This window comes from Salminus brasiliensis, chromosome 1 (genome assembly GCF_030463535.1).
Source record: "Salminus brasiliensis chromosome 1, fSalBra1.hap2, whole genome shotgun sequence".
NCBI classification, from domain to species: Eukaryota; Metazoa; Chordata; class Actinopteri; order Characiformes; family Bryconidae; genus Salminus; species Salminus brasiliensis.
In genome coordinates, this window is record NC_132878.1 from 12,277,425 (window position 1) to 12,296,251 (window position 18,827).

The 18,827-nt window shown below is 37.7% G+C and overlaps 2 protein-coding genes across 6 annotated transcripts in view; both read right to left on the bottom strand.

Annotated features, from left to right (window-relative positions):
- The window catches only part of nherf4b (NHERF family PDZ scaffold protein 4b), a 111,682-nt gene that overhangs the window by 13,938 nt on the left and 78,917 nt on the right, over positions 1–18,827 (bottom strand). For 2 of the 5 annotated variants that reach the window (XR_011978297.1, XM_072668796.1), the window contains exons 1-2: positions 4,604–4,625; positions 1,658–1,685 (exon numbers count right to left, since the gene is read on the bottom strand). Coding sequence is in view for 3 of the 5 variants with exons in the window: in XM_072668796.1 (XP_072524897.1) it covers positions 1,658–1,685; positions 4,604–4,625 (50 nt within the window). In the remaining 2 variants the exon portion in view is untranslated. Of the gene's footprint in view, positions 1–1,657; positions 1,688–4,603; positions 4,626–18,827 lie in introns of those variants that run through there. The other 3 variants (XM_072668879.1, XM_072668963.1, XM_072669047.1) reach the window with 3 other exon arrangements.
- Positions 6,661–18,827, bottom strand: part of abcg4a (ATP-binding cassette, sub-family G (WHITE), member 4a) — a 38,659-nt gene continuing 26,492 nt past the window's right edge. Inside the window, exons 9-15 of the mRNA XM_072668552.1 lie at positions 17,548–17,693; positions 16,150–16,248; positions 15,783–15,951; positions 15,454–15,554; positions 14,353–14,511; positions 12,774–12,892; positions 6,661–12,702 (exon numbers count right to left, since the gene is read on the bottom strand). Of these exons, the coding sequence (XP_072524653.1) occupies positions 12,477–12,702; positions 12,774–12,892; positions 14,353–14,511; positions 15,454–15,554; positions 15,783–15,951; positions 16,150–16,248; positions 17,548–17,693 (1,019 nt within the window). The 3' untranslated portion in view covers positions 6,661–12,476. The remainder of the gene's footprint in view (positions 12,703–12,773; positions 12,893–14,352; positions 14,512–15,453; positions 15,555–15,782; positions 15,952–16,149; positions 16,249–17,547; positions 17,694–18,827) is intronic.

Sequence of the window (18,827 nt, forward strand, 5' to 3'; positions counted from 1 at the left end):
GTCTTCTTACACAGGCAGGGAGTCTTCGGGTTCAAAGCTGAACGGTCAGTTAAAGTATGCAGGCCTGAGAGTGTCTGTGTGTTTGTGTTTGTTTTTGTGCATTTACAGGACAAAAATATCCTGTCTTTATTGGAAAACAGGGCTTGCCTATAACATCAGCACTAATGGTCCTTATTTTGCAAATGTCTTAGGGTTATGTAGAGTTCTATAACGATATACAGGTGAAGTGAATAACATTGATTATCTATATCTACAGTGGTATCTATCCAGGGGTGGATATATTAGCCAGAAAGTCAACATGAAGGTGATGTGCTACAAGACGTAAAAATAGTTCAGTGTAAGAATCTGACACATTTTGACAAGAGCCAAATTGTGATGGCTAGATTACTGTCTCAGAGCATCTCCAAAACATCAGGCAGGTCTTGTGGTCAGTACCTGCCAAAAGTGGTTCAAGAAAAGACCAGTGAACCGGGGCACCTAAAGCTCATTAAGGCACCATGGAGGCCCCATCTCACAACTTACAGGTCTTGGTGACAGATACCACAGGATGCCTTCAGAGATCTTGGGGAGTCCATGCCTTGAAAGGTCAAATCTTCTGTGGTAGCATAAGGGGGGCCTACTGAATATTAGGCAGCAGGTCATGTGGGCTGTTCCTGGTATGCAGTGGTTAGTATGTACAAAAATGTGGCTGCCGATCTGTAGGAATGTGCTGGACAAATAAGGCCCATCCATGGAGGCCACACCTTCCAAAGGACTAAAAGAATCTGCAGCTAATGCTGTGGTGACGGATACCACAGGATGCCTTCAGAGGTCTTGTGTAGTCCATGCCTCAACAGGTTGGATGTTGTTGTTTTAATGGCCTGCGAGGTACCTATACAATATTAGGCAAGTGGTTAATTGTTATGGCTGATCTACGTGTGTGAATAGGAAGTTTTTATTGTTTTATTGTGACTTGCATGCTAACTTGTAGTGGATGTGTTTGTTTGGGGATAATATTTCAGCTCTTGCCAAAACTGTTAAATTTAGAACATTTAGAACAAGCTTTTAGAACATAAATCATTTTAAAATACTGTACTTTTGTAAAGTTGAATGTATAATGTAAAACAGAAATTGAAGTTTGAGTGAAATTTGATTGTGAGTTTTGTGAATCTATACATCTATAATCCACCAGAACTGCACTCTGGAGCAGTGGAACTGCATTCTCTGGTATGATGGCACTCCTTTGGATGAGTTGAAGTGGCCAGAACTAATCATTTAACATCAGTACTTGACTTCTCAAATGCTCGCATGGCTGAATGCAGTCAAATCTTGACAGCGATGTTCCATTGTTCAGAAGAGTAGTCTAACCCCCATGATTTCAGGAGAAAGTGTTAGACATCGATATCTGAACTACTTCTATGTTGTCAGTGTTGAAAAACCTTGTAACTTGAAAATGGTAAATTTACAGGAGAAGGAAAAAACTTTCTTTACTTTTAATTAAAGTTAAAGTAAAACATCTCATTCCAAGATATTTAGAAGCATTTCTATTGGCCTGTTCATCATAAAATTTTGACACAATGTAAAGAACAACTGCCAGATTCACATTAAGTGAAAAACAAGGTTTTTGCATGACAACCACGATAGACTCTTCAGACTACTAATAATAAATCAGGCTTACTTATTCAGTTCCATTGGATTTTCCACACCTGCAGAAAAGCAGACGTTTAGAAGTGAGAAGAAACAGGAAAATGTTGAGAGCCACCCAGGACTCGGCTGACCACGACATTAGCACTTACATTATTCAAACATGGGACACGTCTAACAACTGGACAGTGTTCACACATGCAGCCTAAATGACAGCTACTTTTTTGCATACGCTGATCCTAAATCAGTCAGCTTGTGCAAACATACATTTCAAGTCTACAGCCATGAGCTGCCTTTGAACTTCCTCTTTGTCCGATGACCCATGGAGCAAGCTCTTGCCAGCTACAGCTGCCTCCCAAACTATGCTGGGGAGTTAACATGTCATAAATAATCAAAACAGTATTTGTCTTCAGCCGTGCCAGGCTTCAGCCGTGCCAGGCAGCTCAGTACACTCTGTCTCCATCCCCAAACGCATTGTGCTTTGTAAGTATGAATAAATGAAATTCCAGTTGATTTAAACCTGAAAAATGGAAATTCCCACATTCTAGCTGTGAGGTTTTGTAAGACTCTATTCACTTGAAGCGATTTTTTTTTGTTCTTTGACCAAATGCTGTTCTGAAAAAGGGCTAACAGTCTTATACACGTTTTGAGAACTTAATACAGACCTGTATTTGCACATGGCGACATCTAACAATCTCAACACTGTACTTTCAGACAGGGTTTCTAAGCAAAGAGTAGGGTTTTATTTGGGAAATAAGGGAATATGGTACACATTTTAAATTGAGCTGTGTATTTACTTTTGACATGGGAATTCCACAGATTTTTGTGCCTATCTATGCTGGAGAAGGAACTGCAGGTTGTGCAGTGAGTGGTTGGAGACATTTCTGTGACGCAGTGCTAGCAACAGGCTGCTTGTTAAGGACCTACATGTATCTATCTATCTATCTATCTATATATATATATATATATATATATATATATATATATATACAGTGGGGAAAAAGTATTTAGTCAGCCACCAATTGTGCAAGTTCTCCCAGAGGCCTGTAATTGACATCATAGGTAGACCTTATATATATATATATATATATATATATAAAATGTACTAGTTCAGACCCAGTAATAGTTAAACTATCATAAAACTGACGTCTGATTCCTACCATGACCACTTTGAACAATTTTGACTCACAACTGAGTCTAACACCTGAGAGTCTAAGACCTGAGAGTGCCAGTGGTTCAGAAAACAGTGAAATACAGTGAAATAGCTATTTTCAGTTCACTGTGAGGTTAGATTTGATATGACAGAAATACTTACTTGCAACAACACTCTTTGAAGGTCAGAACTGATACTAGAGAGCCAACCAGCCAATCATCACATGGATTCACTGATAAAGCACAGTCGCTGACATCCAAAACAAAGGCCTTATTCATAACATTGTGTCTCCAAAAGTTACAAGGAATTCCTAGCCACCAGTAAGCCAATGAGAGCCTGCCTGTACAGCATGTTTTCACCTCAACCTGGGCAAATATTTACTCACTTTATGTGCTTTGACTGCGATGCTCATGGAAGTAAGTAATGGAAGAAACACATACAGAAAATGCATGCCTAGATCATCGCAGAGTGGCCTCAAACCATGTCAGGTCATTAAATAGTACCAAACAAGCGTGTTGTTATGAAAAATGTGTGACACTCTAAGCAAACAGACTTTTTTCGCGAACAACATGGGAAACCTTTTTGGTGATATCTAGATCCCTCTATATAAAAAGCTCCATATAGACATTTTACACCAATGTGAAGGAACCTTTCATCAGATGGTTCTTTAAATTGTCCCTTGAAGAACCCAACTTTTAACATCTACCCAATATTTTTTAAACAATGATCTGACAAAATTGTGTAATTAATAAAGAATAAGCTTCTATTACTTTATGGCTACATTAGTCTTGTACATTGTAGTAAAACTATCAAACCATTGCTTTAAAGCAGCATTATGTAAGATGTAACTGGTATTTTTGCTCTTTCTCACTATTGCAGACAGTGGAGCATCAACATGATTGAAGCGGATATTTTTAAGATACAAATGCTACATATTATTGATTTATGGATTTAAGAAGAAAAGGATCATGTGAACAGAAAACTATGCTACAGTAACCATGATCTAGCTTAGCTCAGCAGCTCAGTAGTCTATCTACTTCAACCACAAAGCTTAAAATGGGGAAGACGGGCTAATAAGGGGTTGTGAAAAAGACACAGGTTTCATAGGATGATAACTTTGCAGGAGATTTAAACTAATACAATAGCTTCCAAATACATATGCCATCCAAACTCCAGACACGTGTTGACAAAAGTTAAGATGCTAAATATGGTTCTTTGAAATAATGTAATTGATTCCCCTAAGCACTGTTTCTCAAACTGATCCTCTAGCCAATCCTTATGTTTGCTCTAATTGCGACCAATGTATGTGTTTAAAGTTTGGTTGGATTTGTCTAGGGTCTCTGAGGACTGAACTGAAAGCTACTGCCCTAAATCCCTATTCCACTGAGTGCTTGCAATTGAATTTGTTAAACTAAATACATAATTAACATGATCAACATAATATATTTCCACACATTTCTAGCTCTTATGTTAACACCTCTCATCCACATTATTTATCAGTCATTTGATTAGGACATACGTTCACAAGTTTTTGTGCTCCCCCAATATTTAACTCAAGCTAACACCTACGGAGACCATGTTGGGCACAGTGCAATACCATTAATACACACAAATGTAAGTCCTTAACTCTTCACCCTCAAGGTTCTGAACATAAGCCATCATTTAATCTTTAAGAACATCATAAATGTTTAGGAACATCATCATTAATATTAATAGTACATAGTCATGTAGCATGAAATAACGAAGGACAGATAAAAAAAATATGAAACGATCAGAGCACCTCACATCATTCATCTCATAAGAACTGATTAAACAAAAAGAGGTTACCTGTGGAGTGTGTTAGTCTCATGGTGGCTGGAGTATGAGTGTGTGTGCATAAAGGAAGTGACAGACGGACATACGGCACCTCCTCTTTTCAGACCAACAGACCTTGATTTAATGGTTAATCTCTGTCAGTCTGTTGGGGTGTGTGAGTGTGTTTTATGAGAAAGGAGTGAGCTGCTGACACACACACACACACACTCTTAACTGCATACAGAGATGTGTAACAGTTTGGTGGGGTGGTATGATTACATGTGGCCTTAGCATGTGGTAACTTTCTCTATGATTGTTAATTACTGGCAGGATAATAACAGGATACACTGATATAACTACGTGTCCAAAGGTTTGTGGACACTTGCTCTATGTCTTCTGAAATGAAGAGCATTCATATGGAGTTAGCCTGCCTCGTAAAAGGAATCTCCTGTGAAGCTGTTAAGGATTTTTGAGGGTTCCTTGAAGGTTCCTCAAAGCACCTTAAGGTTTCAAATTGAAGAATCCCTAAAAGTTCCTCAAGAACCTTTTATGGTTAAGGTGTATTATTCAGTAACTACAGGGGCTTCTGTACAAACTGATGGGGCTATTCTTTGATAATAGAAGTTTGTAATAACACTTTAGGCACCATGGGCTTTTTAAGGGATTAACAGTGAAGTAACATCCTCTACCTCTCTGGAAAAGCTTTATGCTAGATGATGAAATATTACCAATAGTGTTTGATTGAGTGGAGTCAAGTACTAATGTTGGACAATCAGAGAACCAGTGCTTTATACACCTCTAATCCACACTTAGCATTGGACGTGGCGTTGGACGTTGCAACTGTCTAAACTCAAGTTATTAAGCTGATTTAACTCAAATATCTACACAATGACCCCAAAAGTCACCTAACTCAGAATAGTTAAGTAATATGTAGGATGCATCCACTTTTATGTACATACACAGACATATCTGACAGCGGCAAGTTCATTTAACTTAACAACCTGAGTTGAAAGGCTGACAACCCATAAAGTCTAGTTGAAATGACAAAACTTAATTCAAAGATTTAAGCTGAATGAAATTATTATAATTATCATAATTTATTTCTCAAATATTTTTTACAGTGTGACAAAATGAAAAACAAAGCTGACGTCATCTGTTAGATCCAACCGCACCTGCTGGTAGGAAATAGTTATAATGAATCACCACTAGGTGTCTCAAACAACAACAAAAACATGTCTGGAGGTCTTTCATTGCTTATGGCATTGGTCCAGCTGGGTTCAGACATAAAAAAAATGCTTGCGTGTCCTTCTGTAATGAAGCAGAGGGCTTAAAGGCAGGATGCAATTGTGAGCTGTCAGTTCACAAAGTGGGTTTCAGAAGTAAGCAAGGCAGGAACATCCTTGATCCTTGATAAAACAAGACAAGAAACACTAGAAAATGACTAAAAATGAGGAACCTTGAAGAGAAAACAATATATAGACCAACATTAATACTTTTAATGCACCTAGACAGAGTTGTATGTAAGCTTGTTATTTGTTAGCCTTTTGCTTCATGACAAACGAATGCATTTACTGTAAACGTGCCTCTTCACTAGGTGACCACATGTCCTCTTTTTCCTGGACATGTCCTCTTTTCAGCATCTGGCTGGGAAGTCTAAATTGCACAAAATGTATGGGAAGTCACTGTTTGCTTCTATAACTGTCTATGCAGTGTACAGTGTACACATTTTTACGGCTTGAAAAACATTATCTAACTATTATCTTATTTATTTATTTTTTTTATTGTCATGAAAATAAAAAATAAAATTATTTGGTCAGATTTGTTATTAAGGCTATTAACTGGTCTTGGTAAATAAGTAAGTTAATGTAGTTGCATGTTTTAAAGGCATTTAAGTCCCTTCTACCCTCACACACACACAAGCTATGATTCTACAACTTAGGCCTATTAATGTAATCACAGTGGATGTCGGTGTCCCCCAGTGTTTTTAATGTCCTTCAAAAAACTAAATACGGTCACCCCCCTGCTCACAGACAACAGAAAATGATACAGAAAGTGATAGAAAAGAAATGCGGGTGTAGGTAATATATAAATGCATTTATTATAATCGTTTGAACAGAGTCCAGTACACATATCTTGCAATTCTGATGAGACAGAAGGAATCCAGTAAAACAAAGACAAACGACTGGGAAAGAAACGTGAGAATTCCTGTCTTCTGTGAACACCCTTTTGAACAATCGGCTGCACAAGCCCCTGCAACCCGAAACAGCTCTTAACCACAACAAATCAAACTGCAAATCAAACTGCAGTTTGGTTGATTCAGCGCTCAGCAGCGTATCTTCTTCTAATTGAAAAAAAAAAACACTTGTCCAAGACGTTGTATATCTTTAAGGCATGCACACTGCATTTGCAAATGAAGTGAAGTAGCACTGATGTGGAATCTTTGCAGGGAAATACCAAACAAAGAGAGAAAAAATGCATCATTAATAATGCATCGATCGAGACATCCGATGATGAGGGAAATAAACTGCTGTGCTGGCATGTCTCATGGTACTGCACACATGGCTAACGTCACAAACAGTACGGCATTACAGAGCCTGAAATACAGTGTTGCCATTAGGAAATGGCTGACAACTATTGGAAATACCATGGATATTGGAGAATAAGAGAAGATAGAACACGCGCTAGGCACAGAACAATACTATTGCTATAAGAAACAGGTATTACCCAACTCTCTACTCTAGCAATTAAACAGAACACATCCCTCAGTCTCTTTAAACCTATGTGCAAGACTACATTTCTGACCACTAACCTTTTCTAGCACTCCAGCCCTGCTCAATAACACCACAGAATAGGGAACAGGGTAAAGGTGAGTTAACAGCAGTAACCACCCTAGGTACCCCAACATGACAAGTACTGAATGATGAGATTTCACAGGTTGCTTTTGCAGGCACCCAAAGAGTGATCCAGATTCTAAGTAAGCATTACTTTCTGTTCTACCCTGAATCCATTAGGATACATTTAACTCTTTCCTCACTCATTTATTGCACAATGGCCCTCAGAGACGATCCTTAAAGCTGTGTGAGAGGCAGCAGCAGACAGAGATTGTTCTACAACAAGAGCAATCATGACTTTACAGTAATGTGCGCTGATCCTGTTGAATGCAACATTAGAAGAAATGTGCTGGTCCACCTGAACTCAATGCTAGCTGTCATTTGTAATGTGTGTGTAAGTCTGATTAAACTCACTGCTAGTTCTCTTGAACCCACAGTTGGCTCCCAGGGTTTCCCAGTGCCGGTTTTAGAGACCCCTTTGCAGCACATAAATTTGGACTTTTTCTCACAAAGCACACGTAATTCAATTCATCAGGTGTTTTAAAGAAGGAAAACACAAAGATGTACACAGCATGGGATCTGTAGGACCTGTGGAAAGCACTAACTTTGCTGATTACTAAACAAAAACAGCCCGGCCAGCTGACCAGCATAGGGGATGTTTTTGCTTGATGGTGTAGTGGGTTTACCAGCTAATATGAGCTGCAGTTGCCCTCACTAGTCGATCATCATGACCAATGTGGTTCGAGCTTGATCAAGTTGATTATAATGGTAGACCAACTAAACCAGACTCACCTAGATTATCATTTAATACCAGTTTAGACCAACCACCAAGCTGGATTTACAGCAGGTATGGTAGTGGGTAATACTGTTGCCTTCTTTCGTACAGACTGTGATTTAACACCTCACCTGGGCGAGGACACTGCGCTATATCATTAAGAGCCCTCAGGCAAGACTCTTAATGGTAGATTTGCTTAGTTCAGTTAAATTCAATAGCAGTAATGTGTTAGTCCAGTTAAACTCAATTGCTAGCAGTAATGTATTAGTCCAGTCCAACTCAATTCTAGCAGTAATGTGTTAGTCCAATTAAACTCAACTGCTAGCAGTAATTTGTTAGTCCAGTCCAACTCAATGCTAGCAGTAATGTTTTAGTCCAGTCCAATTCAATGCTAGCAGTGATGTGTTAGTCCAGTTAAACTCAATTGCTAGCAGTAATGTTTTAGTCCAGTCCAACTTAATTCTAGCAGTAATGTGTTAGTATAGTTAAACTCAATTCTAGCAGTAATGTGTTAGTCCAGTTAAATTAAATTCTAGCAGTAATGTGTTAGTCCAGTCCAACTCAATTGCTAGCAGTAATGTTTTAGTCCAGTCCAACTCAGTTGCTAGCAGTAATGTTTTAGTCCAGTCCAACTTAATTCTAGCAGTAATGTGTTAGTCCAGTTAAACTCAATTCTAACAGTAATGTGTTAGTCCAGTCCAACTTAATTCTAGCAGTAATGTGTTAGTCCAGTTAAACTCAATTCTAGCAGTAATGTTTTAGTCCAGTCCAACTTAATTCTAGCAGTAATGCGTTAGTCCAGTTAAACTCAATTCTAGCAGTAATGTGTTAGTCCAGTCCAACTCAATTGCTAGCAGTAATGTTTTAGTCCAGTCCAACTCAGTTGCTAGCAGTAATGTTTTAGTCCAATCCAACTTAATTCTAGCAATAATGTTTTAGTCCAGTCCAACTTAATTCTAGCAGTAATGTGTTAGTCCAATTAAACTCAATGCTAGCAGTAATGTGTTAGTCCAGTTAAACTCAATGCTAGCATTAATGTTTTAGTCCAGTCCAACTTAATTCTAGCAGTAATGTGTTAGTCCAGTTAAACTCAATTCTAGCAGTAATGTGTTAGTCCAGTCCAACTTAATTCTAGCAGTAATGTGTTAGTCCAGTCCAACTCAATTGCTAGCAGTAATGTTTTAGTCCAGTCCAACTCAGTTGCTAGCAGTAATGTTTTAGTCCAATCCAACTTAATTCTAGCAGTAATGTTTTAGTCCAGTCCAACTTAATTCTAGCAGTAATGTGTTAGTCCAATTAAACTCAATTCTAGCAGTAATGTGTTAGTCCAATTAAACTCAATGCTAGCAGTAATGTGTTAGTCCAGTTAAACTCAATGCTAGCATTAATGTTTTAGTCCAGTCCAACTTAATTCTAGCAGTAATGTGTTAGTCCAGTTAAACTCAATTCTAGCAGTAATGTTTTAGTCCAGTCCAACTTAATTCTAGCAGTAATGTGTTAGTCCAGTTAAACTCAATTCTAGCAGTAATGTTTTAGTCCAGTCCAACTTAATTCTAGCAGTAATGCGTTAGTCCAGTTAAACTCAATTCTAGCAGTAATGTGTTAGTCCAGTCCAACACAATGCTAGCAGTAATGTGTTAGTCCAGTTAAACTCAATTCTAGCAGTAATGTTTTAGTCCAGCCCAACTTAATTCTAGCAGTAATGTGTTAGTCCAGTTAAACTAAATTCTAGCAGTAATGCGTTAGTCCAGTTAAACTAAATTCTAGCAGTAATGCGTTAGTCCAGTTAAACTCAATTCTAGCAGTAATGCGTTAGTCCAGTATAACTCAACACTAGCAGATAAGCAGTTATGTGCTGATCCAGTTAAACACAAGGCTAACCATAATGTGTTAGTCCATTTGAACTCAATGGCAGCAGTATTATATTCTTTCAATTAAACCAATTTAGCCTAATGGTAAAGTGGTCCTAATTGAACGCAATGCTGGCAGTAATGTTATTCCAGTTGAATGTAGTGCTAGCAGTAATGTTTTATTCTATATTAACCTGATATTAGCATGTACTGTAGCAATATTATAACTAGCCACAAATGAGGAAGGTGTTTTATTCTCTTTTTCCCATCTAGACTTCTTGTTGGAGGTGTCAGATGTAATTACATGTAATTATGGAAATTGTTTTTTTTGCCTGTTTATGATAAGCAAATATAAGCAAATATAAGCAAAACAGACCAAAACTAGAATATCTAGTTAGGAAATAAAATAAAGCTTGAAGTAGTATATACTCTTACAGCAATTCATGGGTAACATGAATTTCCTGCACATCTTTTTTTGTGTTGTTGTTGATTCCACAATCACCATGCGAGTTTAATTGACACATCCCTTTCTAGCATTGCACGTCATATTCATATAAAAATAAAACTAAATACAAACAAATCTGAAAAAAAGGTCATTTCTGCGTACAGCATTGCACATCTACCTTTGTCGTGTATATACTTGGGTTATTATAATTCAGTATATGAGCAGACATAACCACATGGCAGGAATCATAAAACATTATCTGAGGAACATCAAGTCCATCATCAAGTAAAACAGTCGCATTGCATTGCAGTATTGAGGAGGCTGACATAACATGTAAAAGCGGTTAGAGTTAGGTGAACAGGGAGGTGCTCGTAGTAAGCAATAACGTCCATCACAGAGTATACAATTAACACACCAGTAAGGAGGCACACGCTGTCCATCCAGCATTTCAGATGTCCAGTAGCAGACATTTGGGACAGTTTAGGTCACCCCACTGTTTGGTGGGCAGGACGGTTGACTGCAAAAATGATGCAGGCTTGATTGCATGAGCTCCACTTAAGAGAGCGGAGGGTGAAACAGTCTTAAACGAAGCAAAGAGACACAGACCCAGAAGAAGTCCCAATTCCACATGGACATACATTTTCTCACACACTAGGGAACGGGTCATAAAAGCTGACAGCACATACTGATAATATTGGAGGTTAAGGTTAAGGAGGAGAGGATCCAGTGACATCTTGTTTTTTTCAGAATCCTGAATGAAAGAAAAGTCATATCCAGACTTTGTTATACAGTATTCCAAGTCCACGTTCCTCTCTTTAGCATCATGTCCATGTAGGCAGCAAGATTCGCTTTGCATACGAAAAGGGTATCATGTGGTGGCGCCAAGCGATCCATCCATAAGGAAAACATAAAAAAAAGCACAAGATCACCCATTGGCCCTCACATCCTCCAAAACCTGGATGATTTCAAAGAGTGGCAGTCGAAAAGTACAAGGTGACAGCACAGATATAGTTGCTGCTGATGTTGCTGTTCAGCTAAAAGAGTTCATCCAGTACCCTGCCTCCCATTTTGTCCGAGACTGGATGAAAAGGTTTGAGGTTGCTCACATCAAAAGTACAGTTTCTTTTATCACATGTAGGCCAAGCAAGAAATTCCTTGCCCAGGAGTGACCATAGATGAACTGGTGATTGGTTAGGTGTCCATATCGTAGGTTAGTGTGAGAAAAGTGGTCTTCGAGTTCTATGTGGTAGCTTGTAATGTAGATGTTTGATGTGTACTGGGAAGAATATGTTGTTGAAGGGACAAAGACGGAACTGCAGATATGCTGGTTAGACGTTTTCTCATAGTCTACGATATCTAGAAGTACGACAGTATGGTGCTCTGTGGGTGTAACCTGAAGTCAGATTCCCAGCGAGTCCTTAGTTTCCCCCGGCTTTCAAAGGTGCCAACCGGAAACAAAAGACGAGTTCAGAGTGGAATGGAGCTAGAGGGACCTATTTCTTTTGGCTGCTTGACAGGCACTCGCTCTGTGTGCTTTCTGCTGTTCACATAAGGACAGTCCATATGCTTATATTCTTTACAGAGCAATTGAGGGATTGTCGGTTTGGACAGTTTTCAGCTCCATTCAGACCCATCATGCTTCTTAGCTACAGTAGACTTTGGACATCATTTTACAATGCATCTATACAACAACAGCATGGAGTACATCTGAAAACAAAATGTGATAATTAACTTAAATAGGCATAAAAAAAATTCCCAGATCTCTAATGGCAGCTATTGACCCTATTACGTCTAAAGATTGCTCTCTGATCTGTTCAAAATGAACTCAAAACAACATGTAAAACAACATGAAGTCCATTTGCATTGATTTGAGAAGTAGGTGAACATTGCACAGGGTCGCCTCTACAGCAAAAGTAACTGCAAGTAAATTTGAGCGTGTGCGTTTGTGTGAGATAAGACAAGTAGCTATGGTAGTTTAAAGGAGTGTGGTAGATGACCTTGAGCCCTAACGTTCCGACTTAACTTTGTAGCGCAGCACTAGATAGGTGGCTAGCCGAAGGACCAAGAAGAAGACTCCCAGCACCATGAAGTCCACATAGAGCTTTGCATCCTCCACATCCAGCAGCTGCAGCACCTCCTCAGGCTTCTGGAACTTACACACCATGCCTGGGCACTCCAGCTCAGATCGGTTCATACCGTAGATGGACAGGATGACACCCTCAAAACCATACCTGTGGGACCAAGGGTAACATTGAGTGTGTTTACATGCACTTAATAATCCAATCCTAATAGTGTTACTGACCTGACGTAGGAGACATAGGAGCTCCACTGCAGGTACTTGGGGATGGTGTCAAAGTTGACAAAGAAGCCAGAGAACAGCAGGACTGGAATGGCTGTGACTGGGCCTACAAATGTGGCCACCTATGGAGAGGATACAAGAACATCAAGCATAACCAAAACAGGACTGGAAAACAGAGCAATTCCAAAACCCCAGAACAGGTATGCTTACCAGAACCACAGAACTGTATAAAAAGTGTTGACTTTTTGAGTATATTTGTTATATTAGCAAAAGCCCTAGTCTAAGCTGGTGAAACTATGATGGTGTTGTTGATACTAGAGAGCAGCTCATCACGTCCAGACACTGCTACTTATGTAAATATGGGTTGCTTCATAAACCAGGACTCAGATCCACAGCTTTTCCAATGCTTTTCCAGCTTTGCTAATGTCCAAAGAAGGGGAGCACTGGTACAAGGTGAAGTGAAAGCTGGGGGAAGCAAACAGGGATCTGTGGTAGGTTAAAAGATAACGCTAGCCGTTTACCACGTATCCTCTCCAATATCTGCTCCCCTGAAAACAAACTGGACCGTCTCAGCTGAACCAAACTAAGCTAACCAAGCTAAACACACATCAGAAAGTAAATTAAAGCTTATGTTTTGAATGCTAAGAGAAAGGCAAACCTGGAAAAGTGATTGGGGACAAGACTGAAAGCTAACTGGCTACAATCTCTTTTTTTTTTGTTGATAACAGCACATTGCACTAACACGACACAATGAGTGGACAGCAACACTTAATTTAACCAGTGGGAGCACAGCTTCTGATTCTTTTCACAAGCCCTCAGTAAATGACAACACACACTTGCTGTTTAAATATGAACTGGACACCTGCCCATTCGTGTTTTTTCCATTATTCAAGGGTATTAAAAAGAGTTTATCCTGCTATTGTTGGAGTAACTGTCTCTACTGTCCAGGTAAGGCTTTCTAGTTTGGAGCATTGCTGTGAGGATTTGATTGCATTCAGTGATAAGAATGTTATTGAGGTCAGGATGTTGAATAATCGCCACCACACCTCATCCACAACTCCGCAACTCATCCCAAAAGTATAAGATGGAGCATCATCCATCATTCCAGAGAACACAGTTCCAATGCTCCACAGCTTAATGCTGGGGGGCTTTATACCCCTCTAAGACATGCCTGGCAGGTACATGTTTACCTGATCAAGAGAGTCCTATTATATTGGCGATACTTCTCCACAGGGACAAGACAAGTGTGTGTTTATTACAGCATTTGCACATCTGTGACAACAATGGGTGCAACTTTTGCTTTTGAATCTTTATCCAATACTTAATCACCTCTTTTAAAATACTTAGGCTGGATATTTATTTTACTAGATATGACTTTTATCTTGATTCTTAATGTTATATAAATTAGTCTGTAATCTGTAATTTACAGCTGTTTAGTCATTTACTCACACGTTTTCTAAACTTTTTTCAGCTAATTATCTGAAATCTATGAACGCTGCACATAATTAGGATATTATATTCATTTTAAAACACTTTTGATTCTAAAGCCTTTGAATTGTAGTGTATGTATGTGATAATATACCTGCAGTGAGGTGGAAGCAGCTCCGATGAGAAGCCCCAGGGACTGGGCCACCAGGGCAGTGGAGGTAGACAGCGCCATAAACAGCAGATACCTTCCTGCTTCCGGAGGCTGCTCTGTCATCCAGTATACTATACTACAGTACATTATGGGACATATGATCTGGGTGTGGGTGTGTTTAAGTGTAAAAGAGAGACAAAGACAAATGACATGGTAAAAGGAGAGAAATTTACAACAAAACAGAGACACTATTTTAAATGAAATAAACATCCAAAAGACTGAGTAACTTATCAACAACATATCAGTGATGTAGCATCAGAATACATTCAGAAAATTGTCATGATAATAAATTGCGTCAATAATATCTGCAGTAGATAAGAATTCATTAAACATGTAACAGGTCTAACACACACCATCTGAACATGCTTAACAAGCTGTTAGATTCTGGGGTAAGGTTAGGGTTAGAATTAGGGCCAGGACTAGGGTAAGGATTTAGGTGAGGTTAAGGTTAGGGTTAGAGTTAGGGCCAGAGCTAGGGTTAGGTTTTAGATGAGGTTAGAGTTAGGATTAGGGTCAGTGTGAAAGTTATGATTACATTCTGAGTTGATGTTAAGGCTAGAGTTGGGATTGAGGTCAGGGTTAGATTTCGGGTTGAGGTTTAGGTAGAGTCAGAATTAGGGTCAAGGTGAGGGTTACAATTAGGGTTTGATATAATGTTAAGGTTGGAGTCAAGATTAGGGTCTGGTTTAGGTTGAGTGGATGTTAAGATTACAGCTAGGATTAGGGCCAAGGTTAGAATAGGGACAGGGTTAGGTTAGGTTAAATGTTAGGATCAGGATTAGGGCCTGGGTTAGGATTTGGGCCAGGGTTAGTGAGAACATTTACATAATGTAAAGTATTGTATGACCTATACATCTTCAAGATATTTATTATATTCACTACTAGTTTCACTGGTGCCACAGACTAATAGACTTGATAAGCAAGTCTAAAATAGATTTCTTAACACACTGATGCCTACTTTTGTAAATCTGATCTTTACTCTTACTAAATTAATATCTAAAACATTATCATAAATCATTATCATCATTAATGCTGCCACCATACCTGGAATGGAATGTCAGCCATGGTCTTGGCCAAGTAGTAAGCCTTCAGACTGTACCAGTAGTTCAGATGCTCCCTCATAAACACTGACATCTCCAAAGGAACTGAGAAAGTAGCACAAAAGAACTCCACTGGTCTAACCATGTGACTAAATATAGTCCTTTCCAAACCCTATTGTAACCTCTACAATCCCACAGACTTCTCCTTGTGTTAAACACACTGAAATTCTTTATCACAGGTACACACACAACAACACACATCTCATACATAAAATGCTGATTTTTATAAAGTAAATGAATGCCATGCTATCATTTATAAACACATTCTCTTACATGTGAGGACGGTAGGCATTAGTGCAGCGAACATAAGGAAAAGCATAGAGAAGAAGAGGAATCCAGTATTGTTGAACACTTTGCTGGCGTCATTCCCAATGTTCAGGTACAGCAGACCAATCAGAACGCCAATACACAGGTGCGACATCACCCTCAGATGGGTCAACACCTAGACACACATAAATATGAACCCTTAAAAGCAGCATGAATCATGTATTTTCTTCAGCTGCCTGTGTGGAATAGGAACCATATAATCCAGAATCATGACAGAATATCAAACAAAACTTATTTTTAAAAACACATTCTTAACATATTCGTCTGCCTGCTTTCAAAGATAGCAGCGAAATGAAAGAAGGAGAAAGCTCACCGTGTCTCTGCATATAGTAATGAAGGTCCTTTCGAAGAGAATGCAGAACTGTGTAAGGGTGCTGGTGGTAAAAGTGTGTTTCTCAATGTATCCTGAATCCTGCGCAAAATATTTAATAGACACAAGAGATGCATCAGAGACGTCTGGCTTCTTCATTGTTTAAACACTCAGCGCTTACTGAACACAGACAAATGCTCATATTGATGTTTAGATTTTTTGGCTAATGACAATTATGGCTTTCTAAAGGATTTTACTCTTACTCTTATTCTTAATTTCTTACAAACGTCTGGTAAGGAATACATCATGCATGTTTTGTGTCTTTAAGAATGTATTAAATGTAGCAATTGTTGTTTCATAGCTTTTATATTATAATATATATATACATATATATATATATATATATATATATATATATATATATATATATATATATATATATATATATAAAAACAATGATCAGTTTGGCCATTTAGAAAATGTCAGGTGGCACAACCACACATTGAAAGTATTTTGAAAATGTTATATTTTAAAGTTACATATATAATTAAGTATAATTATAATTATATATAATATTATAATTATAACATATTATGTAATTATATATTATATTATATTATAATATAATATTATAATTATATATAATATATAATTATAAATAATATTATTAAGTTTAATTAATATTACTTAAGTTACACATATAAACTAGTTTATTTACTTAGACATTTACATTTTTAAACATACAATATTCTTAAAACACATTTTTTGACATTGCACTGCCTTACTTGTACCACAAAACTGGCCAAACTATGACTGAAACGCAATAGAACACCCTGCCCATTATTTTTTTATTTTATTATAAAAGCATATTTCATTAAAAGACATTTGTTTAAATGTTAAATGTTTTAACATTTCAAATATTTCTAACATAAAGTTGTACACAAAACATTATTCAGAATTTTATGTAACTAAATTTTCTTTTGTTATAAAATTAGTAGTTTACTTAATTAGCATTTTTAGACTAATTTTATGTCCCAGTGCAGTATTATTATGCACTGAAAATATATTCCCATAAAGGAAGTATTGTACAATTATGTAATATAAATCAAGTATCTACTTATCTTATTTAATGAGTAAATAATCGACTTAATCACAAAAAATGTATGTCGCAAATACAATAAAGCCAATAGCTTATGTTGACTGTTTCTAAGAGGGTAAGGTCACGTCACTGAATAAAACTTCACCTGTGTTAGATGTTAATGCCTGCATTAATAGGCAGAATACATCATCAGTTTACTGTTTATTTACTGAAATATAGAATTTACAGTAGCAGACATAAGAATATTGTTTATATGGCGTATAACTGAAAAAGGACTGAACCATTAATATATGGACACTCACACTGTTACACTGAGTCGGGCAGGACGATGTGGGGTCACTTTTGTCACTGGAGTTCTTTTTGTCCCCTTCTGAACACAAGCCGCCCTGCACAGCTTCAAACAGCACAGGGTTCAAATCTCCATACTCTCCCGATGCCACCTCAATTACTGTAGACGATCAGAACACATGGTCATTATTGGCAAAATACATTTTTAGGTTAGAACTTCTTTACAGAGCTGAAATACAGAACACTATTACATTATGCTTTTATTACTACAGATATTTCTTTATTAAAAGCTCTGCTTTCACGCTCCACTTTTTTCTCTTTTTAGAGCAAGTCATGTGAATTAACTTTTCTCTGACTCATTTTCCTCTCCGACCACTGTCTCTACTCAGAGTCACAAAGCTCATCATAATGCACAGATCTGATCAGGCTGAGTAGCTTCACCTGCGATATTTATGACACATGCGATGGGTCTGTGAGTTTCCTGGGCTGTTAAACCTGTACTATATGGGATAGTAAAGTTACGTCAGTTAAAATAATCAGTTTGTCAAAAAAAGTTCCTGATAGTTTTCGTTTATAGGTCCAGGTCCAGATAGGAAAGCACCAGGGTCCACACTCTCATGTAAGACTTCTTTAGTGCAGTTTGTCCTTAGAGCTTTTCCTTATAGTGACACGCTTTGAGCAAAAAATCTGGGCAAAATCGTTTTGCTCAGAGCAGATCACACAATGTTCATATCACATTAGCTGCATCAATAGTTGCAGGTTATATTTTATTGTATTTATTGTTATTTTTGTAATTATTGTATTGTATTACTGTGCTGTATTGTGCAATTGCTACTGGCTGCTAAATTTCCTTCTGGATTAATAAAGTATCTATCTATCTATCTATCTATCTATCTATCTATCTCTATCTATCTATCTATCTATCTATCTATCTATCTATCTATCTATCTCAGTACTTGTTGTGTTTCGTGTTTCATGTGTATTAAAAGCTGTCTGCATATAATGTCATGGCATGTTACATTTCTATGCATTTTATTCTCACTACCTACCTGTTAAGTATCTATGCATAATCCATAATCACTACCTCTACTCAGTAATGAGTTGTATTTATTGTATTTATATGTATTGTCTTTTTAGTTTAATGCTGTCAGCTACGTCTGCTTTTTGCACTTTTGCAGTCTGTCCTGTACTGTATTGTTTTGTTCTATGCTGCACCCTTGTTCTGGGGAAAACACAATTTCATTCCACTGTGTACTTGTACAGAGTTAAAATAACATTAAAAGCGACTTGACTT